At 34.6% G+C, this 13,522-nt stretch overlaps 1 protein-coding gene across 1 annotated transcript in view; it reads left to right on the top strand.

Moving 5' to 3' along the window:
* Positions 1–13,522, top strand: part of CNTNAP4 (contactin associated protein family member 4) — a gene marked incomplete at its 5' end in the record, with an annotated part of 237,095 nt that overhangs the window by 171,406 nt on the left and 52,167 nt on the right. The window contains 4 exons of the mRNA XM_082013630.1: positions 1,104–1,253; positions 4,707–4,878; positions 10,109–10,215; positions 12,761–12,880. Of these exons, the coding sequence (XP_081869756.1) occupies positions 1,104–1,253; positions 4,707–4,878; positions 10,109–10,215; positions 12,761–12,880 (549 nt within the window). The remainder of the gene's footprint in view (positions 1–1,103; positions 1,254–4,706; positions 4,879–10,108; positions 10,216–12,760; positions 12,881–13,522) is intronic.

Here is a 13,522-nt window from a genome sequence, read left to right as displayed (position 1 = left end):
TGATAATTTATCTGAATTTATAATATGATTCTAAGATTTATTACTTGACTATACACTGATCTTATGTTTAGACTGTGGTAGTTAACAATATATGGATCCTAGTCATGATGTAATTTGGCTATTTGAACATTCTCATCTTTCTATTTTTATTTCTTTTCCTTCTGTATGAACTAATGGCCTATATTTCCAGAATATACAACACATTCTAGAGAGGACAATATAAATACATGAAAATTCAAGAGGGATATCACAGATCAGAAATCATGGGCACTCTGCAGTTGGGAAAAGGCTTTACATAATTCAAAGGTTGTATTCTTTGTTCTTTGATGAAAGAAGTATCTCTGTTCTGAAGAACACTCAAGAACATGATTGACTCAAGGCACTTCTTAAAGATAATAATGCGCTTACATACAGCCCTGTATAAAATTTATTTAAGTATATGTATGTAAGTGCTTTCCAGAATCAGGGCTTTAGGTTTATTGCTTTGTGGCACCTTACACTTCCACAGCCTGAGGTAATGTAAATTTGTGTTAGAGGCTAAACTCTTAGGAGATTTTCCCATACATTTCCAATAAAAGGCAGAAGTGAAAGAAAAATAGTCTTGTGACATTGACATGACGGTTACTGAATCTTTTAACACCTGCAAAATTTTGCTATTTTACTGGATTGTAATATAATGACTACCTTTGATTTTAAAAGATAATAGTGCAGTAAAAATGTGTATTATGTGTAACGTACTGTATCAGCCATCACAATGATACCTTAATGGTAACTTCCTTAGATTGGGAGAATACTTTTCATAGTCACTCCATTAAATGGATGTATTATTGATAATTAAGAATATTATAACAGTATGGTTTATTCACTGAAGTACTTTTATTTTTTCCTTATCAAATGTGAAGCAAGGGAATAGCAAAGGTTCTGTCCTCACAAAAGATATTTCTCTTCTTTATTCATTTTTTTCCCTTTCATTATCACTTGGAGTTTTTGCGTCGTCTATGATTGCTTTACCAGTCTGTCCTCCTTTAAAAGTCTGTAACATTCAGGGAGTATAATGAATAATGGATATTTCTACTTAATTTTGGTTTTTATTTTCATTCCAGGTGCTGGACTAAATAATGGCCAGTGGCATTCTATATCCTTCTCTGCCAAAAAAAATCGTATCAGTGTAATAGTGGACAATGATGTGACTGCATCTGCTCATGCCTCCATACCTCTGCAAATTTATTCAGGAGATGCTTTCTACTTTGGAGGTGAAAAATTTTGTTTATTTACGCTGGCAATATCCCACAGCTAAACATCATTTTTTCCTGACGTATGTAATCAAATGGCAAGAATTATTTGGCTTGCCTTACGTCTTCTTTGCCTAGCTTGGCTATCTCTCAGAGGATCTGGTTTTCAGGTGCTGTTATGATGTTTCTGAGTTTGTGTTTCCTTAAAATTTTATATTGTTGGATAGAATAAATTATCACCCTAAATCCTTAGTCACTTTTTAAAACATCGTTTTCTGGTATCATGCTCTGATAATTGAATATAGTCTGGCTGACAATCAGACAGACACACAAAGGTGTCTCTTGTTGCATACTTATTGTGTCACTAACTCAATTTTTTGTGAGAATCTTCCACTGGAACGACTTCAAGTTTTCACCTTAAGCTCATGTACCATCTTTACATTATATACACTCTTAATTATTATTTTTTTCTTACCACAATGACAAAACTTTCCTGTGTTTGGAGAATATAACTTGTGCCTAAAAACTACATTTGGATATCTTCATTTCCCTAGGAATATCAACAATTATCTGTGACCAAGTAATTTTGTCATTAATCACACATATTGTTATTGATATAGTTGAGCAAGTTGTTACCTCTAAATCTATTGGTAATAGACTACATAATAACAATGTTAAACAGCATCTGAATGCATTATTCAACACTAGCTTAATGCTTCATCTCTTAGTAGTTTAGAAATTCATCACTGAACTATTTACTAAAAATTCTTATATTTCTGAGAAAATTGAAAAATGCATGCAAAACCCTAAGTAACTGTGGACAAAGCCATCTTCCACAGATCCATTCCCCTGAAACAATAGGTTGTAAACAAATTTCATGCTCACAAGCAGACCATAAATATAGGAATTACTACATGACCATCCATGACACATCTCTGATTAGGTGATTTGCACCATTGTATCTCGTAACTCCTTTGGGTAAACTGTTCTCATATTGTCAGCCCTCATGGTAAAAACACTTGTTGCTAATGTCTGATCAGAATTTGCCATTTTTTTACTTTTGTCCTTTGCCTCTTGTCCCATCACTGTGCACTTCTGGAAAAAGTCTGGCTCCACCTCTCTGTATCATCTTATCAGATATCTTTATCTTCTATTCTTAAGACTGAACAGGCCCTGCTCTCTCAGCCTCTCCTCATACACCCTGTGCATTCAGTTCCATGACCATCTTGGAGGCCTCTGCTGGACTCACTCCAAGATGCCAATGTCTTTCTCAGAACTATAGCACTCCAGGTGTGGTCTCACAAATGTCACATGGAGGGAAGAACTACTTCCACAGATCTACTGGATGTGTTTTTGATAATACCTCTCAGAATGCCATTGGCCTTCTGTGTTGCAAGGACACATTCCTGGTTCATGGTCCACCTGTTGGCTACCAGGACCCCAGGCCTTTCTCTGTGGATCTGGGCAGTTATCCTTGATCTTGGAAAGTTGCATGGATGTGTTCCATCTCAGATTAAAGACCTTAAACTCTTTCTTACTGAGCTTCATGACATTCCTGTCAGCTTATTTCTTTAGCCTGCCCAGGTCCCTCTGAGTTGCAACCCTGCCCTCCAACATTTGACCCCTGAGCCTAATTTAGTTATCAGTCACAGGCTTGCTGAAAGTGCACTCTGTCCCATCACCCAGGTCATTAATGAAGACATTAAACAGCATAGCTCTTAGTACTGATCTCTGAAGGGCTCTCTGTTCACGGATCATCATCTGGACTCTGCATCATCAATTGTCTGCTTATCCCACACATATTTCATCAATCTGGTGATAGGGAGACTGTGGAAAATGGTTAGGGATAACATTTAAAAATTGTTAAAGTCAATGTATGCAATGCTCACTGCTCTCCCTTTGTCCACAGTGCCCATCACCTCAGCAAAGAAAACAAAGAGCTTGGTCAGACATGACTTAGCCTTGAAGCTAAAGTTACCCAGTTACCTTCTTGTCCTTCACATGTTTAGAAATGGCTTCTAAGAAGATTGCTCTATGAACTTGCCAGGGACTGCGGTAAGGCTGACTGGCCTCTAGTTTCCTGTGTCCTTCTTCTTGCCTTTCTTGAAGATGAGCATAACATCTGCTTTTTCCAGTCATCAATAAGCTCACCAAATTGCCAAGAACTTTTGAGGATTAAAATGATAATGGTTTCACAGTGACAATGACAATTGTTGCAATGACATCAGCCAGCTTCTGCAACACTCTCAAGTGCCCCTTGGATGCTTTCTTCCCTTATCATGGGTACTGCTTCCCTTCTTCAAACTCTGCTAGGACATGGGAAACCTAAGGATTAGTTTTACCAGTGAAGACTGAAGAAAAAAAGCCTTGCGCAAACCAATTTTTTCCAAGACCCTTGTCACTAGGTCCCCTGTGCCATGGAGCAGTGCATGTGTAATCTCCTTAGCCTTCCTTTTGTTACTGTTGTACCTACAGAAACCTTTTTGTTGCATTTCACCTTCTGTGATAGTTTTAACTCCACCTAAGGTCTGTATTTCCTAACTGCATTCCTAGACATGCAGGTAATGTCTTTGTATTCCTCTCCAAATTGCATGTCCCTGCTTGCACCTTTTGTATACTTTCTTTTTGTGTTTGCACTCACTCAGGAGCTCCATGTTTGTGTTTGCAGACCTTCTGCCACACTCACTTAACTATTTTGATATCACTATGGACTTTACTTAGGTTACAAAGAGCATTTTATTGAAAAAATATCCAACCCTTTTGCTCTCCAAGTCAATTTCCAATGGGGTCCTCAAAACGGGTCCTGAACAAACCAATACTAGCTCTTCTGAAGTCTAGGGTTGTAATTCTTTTTTTTTTTTCTTGCTGCCTTCTCTGTGGATCATAAACTCCACAGCCTCATGTTTGCTGCAACCAAGACTGTCTTTGATCTTCACACTTTCAACCATATCTCTCTTGTTTATTAGTAACAAGTCCAACAGAACATCTCTCCTAGTTGAGTCGTTGGTGACCTGCATCAAGAAATTGTCATCAGTACTTTCTGGAACCTTCTGGACAGCTTGATAGTTAAAATAATTGTACTTAGGAACTAATTTTTGTCTTATTTGACTTCAGTTGTGATTTAAAACTTATCCAAATAACGTGCACCTTGTATTGTAATCTAACATTTTGTGACTAAGGTCAGTCAGTAAATCTGTTCACATCTTGATTCCATTCATTGCTTTGTAACTGCTGCTTGGGTTATCCTTTACTCAAATTTTTAGTGTTGTTTTTGCATATGTGTTAAAAACAGTATAACTGCACAGAAGTATTTCTTTAGTTACACCAACGTGCCTAATCAGATGAGCTTCTGTCTAGTCTTCCACCATCAAAGTTTACAACATCTGGAGATTATCAAAGTTCAATCTACTTTTGGGATATATAAATTTTTCAATAAAATATTTTTTTCAGCTCCTGGTTTTATGCTTCTTTCAGGCTGCCCTAGCAGTGGAAACACTTCTGAGTGTAATACCTCATTTGGTGGCTTTAAAGGATGCATGCGACTCATTTCCATTGGTAACAAAGCAGTGGATATGATCTCAGTTCAGCAAAATATTTTTGGCAATTTCAGTGACCTTCAGATAGATTTATGTGGCATTATAGACAGGTAAGAAAATAATATTTAGTCATTTATTTATTTATTTATTTATTTGAATGTTTTGTTTCCAGTACTGACTCGATGGCAAAGAACAGAAGGCTTGCAAAATGGCATGCTGGTTTTTTTGTAAGAATTCAACAGTCTAAAATAAATGCAGTATTCGTAGTACAGCAATTAGATTTCCATGCACTGCAAATAAAATTAGAGAAACTGGGGTTAAAATTATTTGATGTTTCTGACAAATTTCAATTAACTTTCTTTTCAAGTAAAGCTACAGACACAAGCCCCCTCCTGTGACATGTAGTCCCATTCACTCTTTGAAATGTTATGTTCTTTCTGCTTCCTATATCCAGAAACACAGTAGATAGTATTCATCACAGTGAGTGAGCAATCTTTTTTAGGCTATGGTCAAAACTGATCTCGTAACTTGCAATAGATAGTATTAGCAACTAGCTAAGAGAAAGTGACTAGTTGAAGTGGATCCCTCTGCAGAGAGGAAAGATTATTTACCGTCCCTGAAATAGGTGGAAGTTCTTGGTAGAAACACCTTGCTGGAGTTGTGTGGAGAAGGCAAAAGATGAGCCAAAAGGGGTGTTGCAGAGCAGCAGAAGCTACTGAGAAAAGACAGAGAGCAGACACATAAATGGGCAATGGAAGGAGAAGTTTTCTGCTGCAGACTCAGGGGACTGCAGTCACAGGCATCTGTGGAAAGGCTGCTTTAATCAAGAATAAAACAACAGGCAGGGGAAAGATGTGCTTGTAAACACTTGTCCCCCACCCCCTAAATTTCTAGTCTTCAAAAGTTATCTTTTGATCCAAAAAAGTCTGGCATTTCAATTATAAGGCTTTCAAAAATTGCTCTCTTTGACTGAACCAGGTTCAGGTTCAGTCACACAGACATATTTCTGTGACTCGCTTTCCATTTGTAGAGATAACACAGTGTACGTCGATCCAGGTTATTATTCTGAAGAAACTCACAATGTCTTGTGAATCAAAGACAAAAATAATACTAGTTCTTTACCTGATTTTTCATAAAACTTTACAGAAGGAACCCTCTGAAAGGAGGCTGAAAAATCTGCCTACAATGGGCTATTTTCAATTAGGTTGTAATGTGTATTCTCACTAATCTTTCTACATCTACCATGTTTTAAGAACATATAGAGTTGCATATATATCATTGATTGTGCTAATTTATACCTTACTGAGTCAATCTTGCACTAGCTCTGCCATGTTTAGTTTTCAGCTCTCAGCATGCTTACCATATGTCTTCCTAACTTATGAAAATAGGAATTTAATCCACCCATTTTCAGCAATTTCATTATACTCATTATCTTTTATTTCAAAATAGACTATTTTTAAAAAGCCTTCCTGGTCTTGTGCTAGCTTGCTCCAGGGGCTGTTTCTTTCCAGTTTCCTCACACAGTCTAATTCCATTTTATATCTGCAGCTCATTATCTGGAACAAACTTACTGTTTCTCTTTATCTAACTAATTCTACATCTCACCATAAATCCCAGTAGATAAGATATATTTATCTTTGCCAACATTAAAATTGCTCACATGTATTAAACTATTTCTAAGAGGTAACTTGTATAATTTTGTGCACCATATCATTTGAAAGAAAGTATATTCTTCCTACAATGATTTCTGTCTGTCTTTGAATTAAGATAAAGTAATCAGCATTTTTGCCACTGTGCTCCCGATGATAGATATCACCCCTACAGGTGAAAGCAAACAAGCCGCTTCTTTGTCTTGGAGTCTTTATGGGAGTCTTTGCATCTCCAATTCCAAATAATGAAGCATGACACATGTTCTGGATTTATTGATGGTTTCTGTAGTAGAAACAATAGACCACTAATTGTAATAGTTTTACACATTTAAAGTGCATGAACACAAATAAAAATCACTGTTAGCAAAATGATCTGAATTTGTATGCAATAGTACATAATCTGAAAATGACTCTGTTAAGTCCATTCTTTATCATATGTATATATTTAACATATATAAAGTATTCTTTATTTTGTCAGATTGACAGATGGTTGGTAACTCATTCATTCATTGGGATATAGTTTATTCACCTCTTCTTCCTTTTAAACAAAAAAACCCCATACCATTTTCTTTTTTTCTATTTTCTCTGTTCCATAAACCTTCCAGTTCCTCCTCCTGTGCCTAAATTTTTATGACTCTTTCCAGTCATTGCCTTTCCCATGCTCCTTCATTTAGTTTTTCACTGTATAGTATCCTTATATTGTTCCATTGCTCATATACCTTTTGGGCATGCAAATAATTCCCTTCATATATGTCACATTAAAATCTATCTCTGAGCTCCTTTATCAATATATATTGGTTTAATAACTACTAATTATATATAAAACATTGACAAAATAATTTTAGAGGACACAGTGTCATTCAAAATACCTTACAAAGTTAGCACATTTAGTCTCTGAGGACAGACTACCAGATGAATCTGTCGTAAATACATCAAGCCCCACATAGAAATACACAATTGTCTACCAGGAGATATTGCCTCTGGTGCCCTGGCAGCAGTGTGTTGTACAAAAACCAGAATAAATGGTTTTATATGTAAAAAAATAAGACATTGGCTCTGGGATAGTTTTCAAATATTTCTCTCTCTTTTTTTTTTCCTAATTGAAGACTGAAGAAAGAAAAATAATGAAAGTTGCAGCAATTAGTTATTCTTTTCAAAATATATTTTAGCCGTAGTTTGCAACCATGATAAGCAGATAATGCACAAAAATGTATTTAGCAGATAATTGGCATATGAAGTTCTTATTTTTTCCTTCTTTATCAAAAGTATATTCATGTTCTGGATCAGTGTTCTCCGTTGAGTATTAACTTATGATCATTATTAGCCCACTGTTCTGGTTTTAATTCATATATCCTTTTCAGATGTCATATACTTAAAAGTGTATTATCAAGTAATATGTGGCAAATGCTTAATCAGCTGTTTTTTTCTGTTTTAAGTAGACATGGTGATGGATACAAAAATTATCTTTTGCAGATGAAATATTAGAAATACTTTTTCTAATATTACAAGTATTTTTTGTTAAAAGATTAGCTTTCTCAGAGAAAACACTTTTCTAAATCTTGCTTTGGATAAGGTCATAGCATATAATGTAATTATAGCTTCACTTTGATGTATCTAGTGCCTATGTTCTATTTTACATTCTGAAACAGAGGGAAGATGTAAAATTTTATGTTAAAAGGTTTAAATTATACTCCAAATTGTTTTCATTTCTATTAAAGTTGGTTCAAGCGCCATCAATTTCATCAAAGCTCTTCATCTTGCGAACACTATTAGGAAGATTAATTAATATGGACAGGAAGTCAATACAAGTAAAGACCATGTAAATCACTTGCAATTTTAGGATAATTATGTCTTTATCAAAAAGGAATAAAACAAGAAAAACTACGACTGAAATACATGCAAGTAGAACAGCTGTCAGAGGATGCACTGAAAGTCCTGAATGACAGTTATGTTATATAAGATGTATATTTATAATAACTGATGACTAGACATATCCATAGAAAGCAAAATTAAACATTTATGCTAAGAATTATTATCATTCACATTTATACAATTACTTCAAATAAGGTATTTATTATCAAAGCAATTGTAAGCCCACTGCTTACAGTTCCAAACCAGAGCTTACTGAGACATATATCATTTACAGCCTTGTCTTAGAAGTACATTCCATAAGTGAGATAAATAGATAAAAGATCAGCTCTTTCACTGGCAAAAATGTCACTTATTTCCTGGAAAATAGGTGACCTATATCACTTTACTTACTTTACCTACACTTTACCTGCTTGTCCTGTTTTCAGCCAGACTAGAGTTAACTTTCTTCACAGAAGCTAGTGTGAGGCTATGTTTTGGATTTGGGATGAGAAAATGTTGATAAGGTGCTGATGTTTTGAGTTGCTGCGAAGTAGTCAAGGACAGTCCAGCTTCTTATGCTGGCCTGCTAGCTAGGAGGCTGGGGATGCACGGGAAGTTGGGAAGGGACACAGCCAGGACAGCTGACCCAGGCTGGCCAAAGAGATATTCCATACCACATGACCCTTGTCTGAAAAATTCTGCTTACCCTTATTTATAAACATGTAAGGAAAATAAAATTCTTTGAGAGTCAGGAGGAGTGAATGTACAAAGGCCCTGAATTACTCATTGGTCAGATGTGTGATCTGCTGGACTTCTACAATCCTATCTAAGTACCCTCCTAAGATTTCTTGAATGAATTAAAAGGTATTTTAAGATCTCATGAATATTAGTTGGCCTGTTTTCTTTTTTTCTGTGGTTACTATCAACAATAAAGACTTTTTATATTTTCTGAGCTGTATCACATGTGCATTTTTATACGCATACACTTACTGCAAATTAGAATGTTATCTAATTTCTGAGGTGAAAAGCCAATAAATAATTGGTTAAATTGTGCCACTCAATTTCACTATATTTGCAGTTATGTTTATAAAAAAGATAATTTTTTTGTTCCTCTTATGCAATATTTCACACTTAGGTATAGTGCTGTGGTCTTAACCATTAAGCAGTTACAGTTAAATTTTCTTTGCAGTCATCAATTATAAAACCAGAAGAAAGACAACAACATTCCTCAGGTTTCTGCTCATATCACACAGAATGAAAACTGGCTTTACTTGTAGTTACCTCTTGTGATGGAACTGACATACTGAATATTTTAGTCTTTCAAGAATGGGAAGTAACCATGATTTTAAAATCAGAAATAGTTCTCAGGTACTATCGTCAGTTGTATTTGTTATTTGATTTTTTTTTAATCTATTATTTTTAGAATAATAGAAAGAAATCCGTTGTGATGCTGCTTTGTTGTGACACACCTTGTTGAAGAAATCTCTTTAGTTGCAAAACTTTCCCATGAAATATCAGCATGTAAATCTTTAACTTATTTATCAATCTATACTGAATTGCAGAGAGTTGAATGGTAATAAGTAACAGTTATGCATCTTACACTTTATTTTTGTTCTCACAGGCTTATTGTGTAATTAATATATTTATTATAGTCAATAGGAATAGCAGGGAAGATGAAGTTAATGTTCTAGTAATTATACTGATATCTTCCCCAAAGACTTTGAAGACTTTCTTCATGTTATCATACTGCTTTTCCATGATTTTGCATCCCTTGATAAGTACAAGTGACATATAAATGAACAGAAAAGAGCGAGAAAATGCTCTTTGTTTTTCATTTCAGGTGTTTACCTAATTACTGTGAACATGGTGGTGAATGCTCACAGTCCTGGAACAGCTTTTATTGCAACTGTACCAACACTGGTTACAAGGGAGCCACTTGCCACTATCGTAAGTCTAACTTTTTTTCTGACTATGCTTTTATTTCTGATTGAATATTTAACCACTAAAATATACATTTGTATTGATCATTCATATTAGAAAATTTTTCAGTCCTGTAAATATTCATAACTAGTTCAAGGAAAGGCCTTGAGTTTTCAAAATGTATAGCAGCAAACACTCATTTAAAATTCTAATGTTTATCTGTTTCTGTTTCACATTTTTCATAATTTACATTAGATGGTCAGTAATATCCTCTTCCATCCATATAATTCCACTTTCTGAAGCAGAATATCATTCAAAAATGTGTTTAGTTCATGTTTGTTCATCACCAGTGTTAATATTATCTTTTTCTGACAAAAAGGGATTACATTCATGTGCAAAAGTAATCACATGCCAAGTCCTAAACACGTTTATGTAGCTTGCTGAATCAGGAAGCAGATTAGGAGAAATTTAAAAAAAGCTAATTGAAACTAACTTAACTAATTTCACAGGACATGCTCTACATTTGTACTCCTTTCAGCATGTTCTGGGAAGCAGAATAAATCATTACGCTGGACTTCATTATATGTTTCTAATAACTAGAAATCCTTATGAAGCTTTACAGATAATTTTAAAAATTCCAGAGACTGCCCCAATGATCAGATAAATAATTCCCTCCTTATAAATTTTCCTTGTAAGATCTATACTATCCTTGTTGGTAGATTTTATGAAAAGAAAGCATGTCTACACACATGAGATTTTTTGAGAAATCACTGATTTTAGAAGACTCCCTATTAAATCTCACCTGTACAGAGTCAACAACAGTGATGATTTTCCTGTAATGCTTCAGTCACAAAGAAAGGATGCCAATAATACACATGCTTTTATATACCACAGTGCATAATATAAAACTATGATAAGCCCAAAGTGAAGATGAAGGTGATTTGATTCAGTATAATTTGGAAAATAATATTTGAACCAATTGATGATGTCTATGAGGACAGATGGAGGCCATGGTTTGAACTCCGTGAGAAAAGTAATAATATGAGAAAAGTTGTTGAATTCTTATTCATTGTCAAAAATACATATAAAAGCCTTCTGTGATGTTTGTTTATGATTAATAAAATGCTGTATCTGTGGATATAAAATGGAAGACCCTTAGTATTTGGTTTTACTGATTTTAATAATGATTTCAAATCAAGAACCTAGGATAACTTTTAGCCATGTTATCACACTTCTATGTAATTTCAAAAGGAAAAGAATGCCTTTGGAATTCTCAAGGAAAAAATCTTTTTGTTATAAACATAGAAATAAGTTACTGATCTCAAAATATCAGTAATCAAAATACCATATTCATAAAACTATTAATAAATAATTGTTTAAATTAAATTGATTATTTACTCTAAGAAACCATAAAATTCCATTTGAAAATTACATAAATTCTGCATTCTGAATATTTCATAGAGTAAACAATCTGCATGAATTTATTATCTTTTATATAGGTGTTGCCATATAATGTCAGTAACCATCAGGCAAAAAATACAGAGATCAGATTCTTACAAAAACTAACTTCTCTTTAAAAAACAGCACCTCCTTTGGATTACTGTAGTAGTACTTCATAGCTTTTTAAAACATTTTAAACAAACTGAATTTATATAAAACAAAATCTTCTAGACTGTTAATAATAATTATCAAGTTATGTTTTTATTTGTATAACACTAGCAACTTTTCTTCTGAATCTAATGGCTCTTTCTTTTTGGCAGTTTGTTTTCAAATTTGATAATAACTGATAGAGCACACAGTCTAATTTTGAAAAGAAAGACCAGAACAGTGTGACTACTCGATAGCAATATAATGGTTAGAGAAGTTATGCTAATGTGGTCTAACTGTTGCATTATCATCAGTGGTTCCTGTCTGTTTATTCATAAGTCCTGCTTCTCAGGTTTTTGGTCATAAAGAAGTCATCACAGACTTTTCTTTAGCCATTGACTGATATAAAGTATACATGACATGGGACCAAGGAGCTGTCGTGTTGTCTTTGCTTATTTAGTTCTTTTATGCCGTCTCTAACAAGTCATTTGCCCTTTGGTGTGAAAGCCAAAAAATGCAAGGAAAAAATCAGAACACCTAGAAACACTAGAAACACTGCCTACCTTCTGTTCTATGTAACAACAACAACAATCTAATTTGGCTGAGGGAGGTAGTGTTTGTTTCCTCAAAATCTGATTACCAGGGTCTAAGTAATACACTTGGCATTCACATTACTTGGTAGTTTTTACAAACATTTACTCACCCAAATTTCACAGTTTTCATCCCAAAGTTTCCAGCTTGAAAGATGGATGAAAATCCTTGAAAATGTCCCTTGTGGTCTTCCCAATAAATAAAACCAAATGTGCTTTACAAATTCAAATTAAAGTATAGTTTTGATTATGTGATTGCTTCTGTATTTTTTAGAAGTGAACACACATAACATCTTTTCCCTATTGACAGGCTCCATGCACTTTTTTTTTTAAATTCCCTGAATAAAATGTAAAATTATGCCATTACAGTTGTGATGGAATGTGTTCTTTTACAGCCATCTATGAGCAATCATGTGAAGCCTATAAGCACAGAGGGAACACTTCTGGTTTTTACAATATTGATTCAGATGGAAGTGGCCCCTTGGGATCGTTTCTTGTATACTGTAATATGACAGGTGAGGTGATAAATTTCTTTAACTCACAGCTGGGTCTGTGTGCATGTGCATTATAGTGAAACATGGGTTATTAAGTAAGAAGCTTCTGTAGCTCATAAGTTTAATGTCTACATGCACAACAAAATAAAGGTGACTCCTTAGTTCAGAATACTGAGCAAAGAATTGGGCAGAGAATTTAAAATAATAACAGTATTCAGGCTGTGAAGCTAATACTGCATTTCTGTTGTGTTTTGCATAAATGGGACATGTGTTCCATATGGAGACAATGTCATACTAGTTCATTTTTGGGCAACAGCTTTGTTTTCATTGAAGTTACAGCCTCTTGAGGACATTTAAGGAAATGAGAACTAAGTTATGTTTTAAAATTACTGATTTTTCCTGGTAGCCGTCTGAAAAATTGCAATTCCAACTGGCCTTAGTTATGAAGAATATAGACATTAAGTTTCATTTATCAAACTGCAAGTAGTCTTTTGGAGAACACAAATGGAACCAATTGGACTGCCACAGCCTCACTTTCAGGCATCCTGCCTTTTCTTCTGCACCCAGTTCTTTGAATCTGACCATTCATATCACTAGAAGTTTTAGATATCAGAGTTTCTTCTCAGCCTGCTTTTTAACAAACCGTTTGATGTTGCCTGTGTA

This window comes from Phaethon aethereus, assembly GCF_964289735.1.
Source record: "Phaethon aethereus genome assembly, chromosome: Z".
Lineage (NCBI taxonomy): Eukaryota > Metazoa > Chordata > Aves > Phaethontiformes > Phaethontidae > Phaethon > Phaethon aethereus.
The sequence above is the reverse complement of the archived record's forward strand: the minus strand, read 5'-3'. Positions and strand labels throughout refer to the sequence as shown.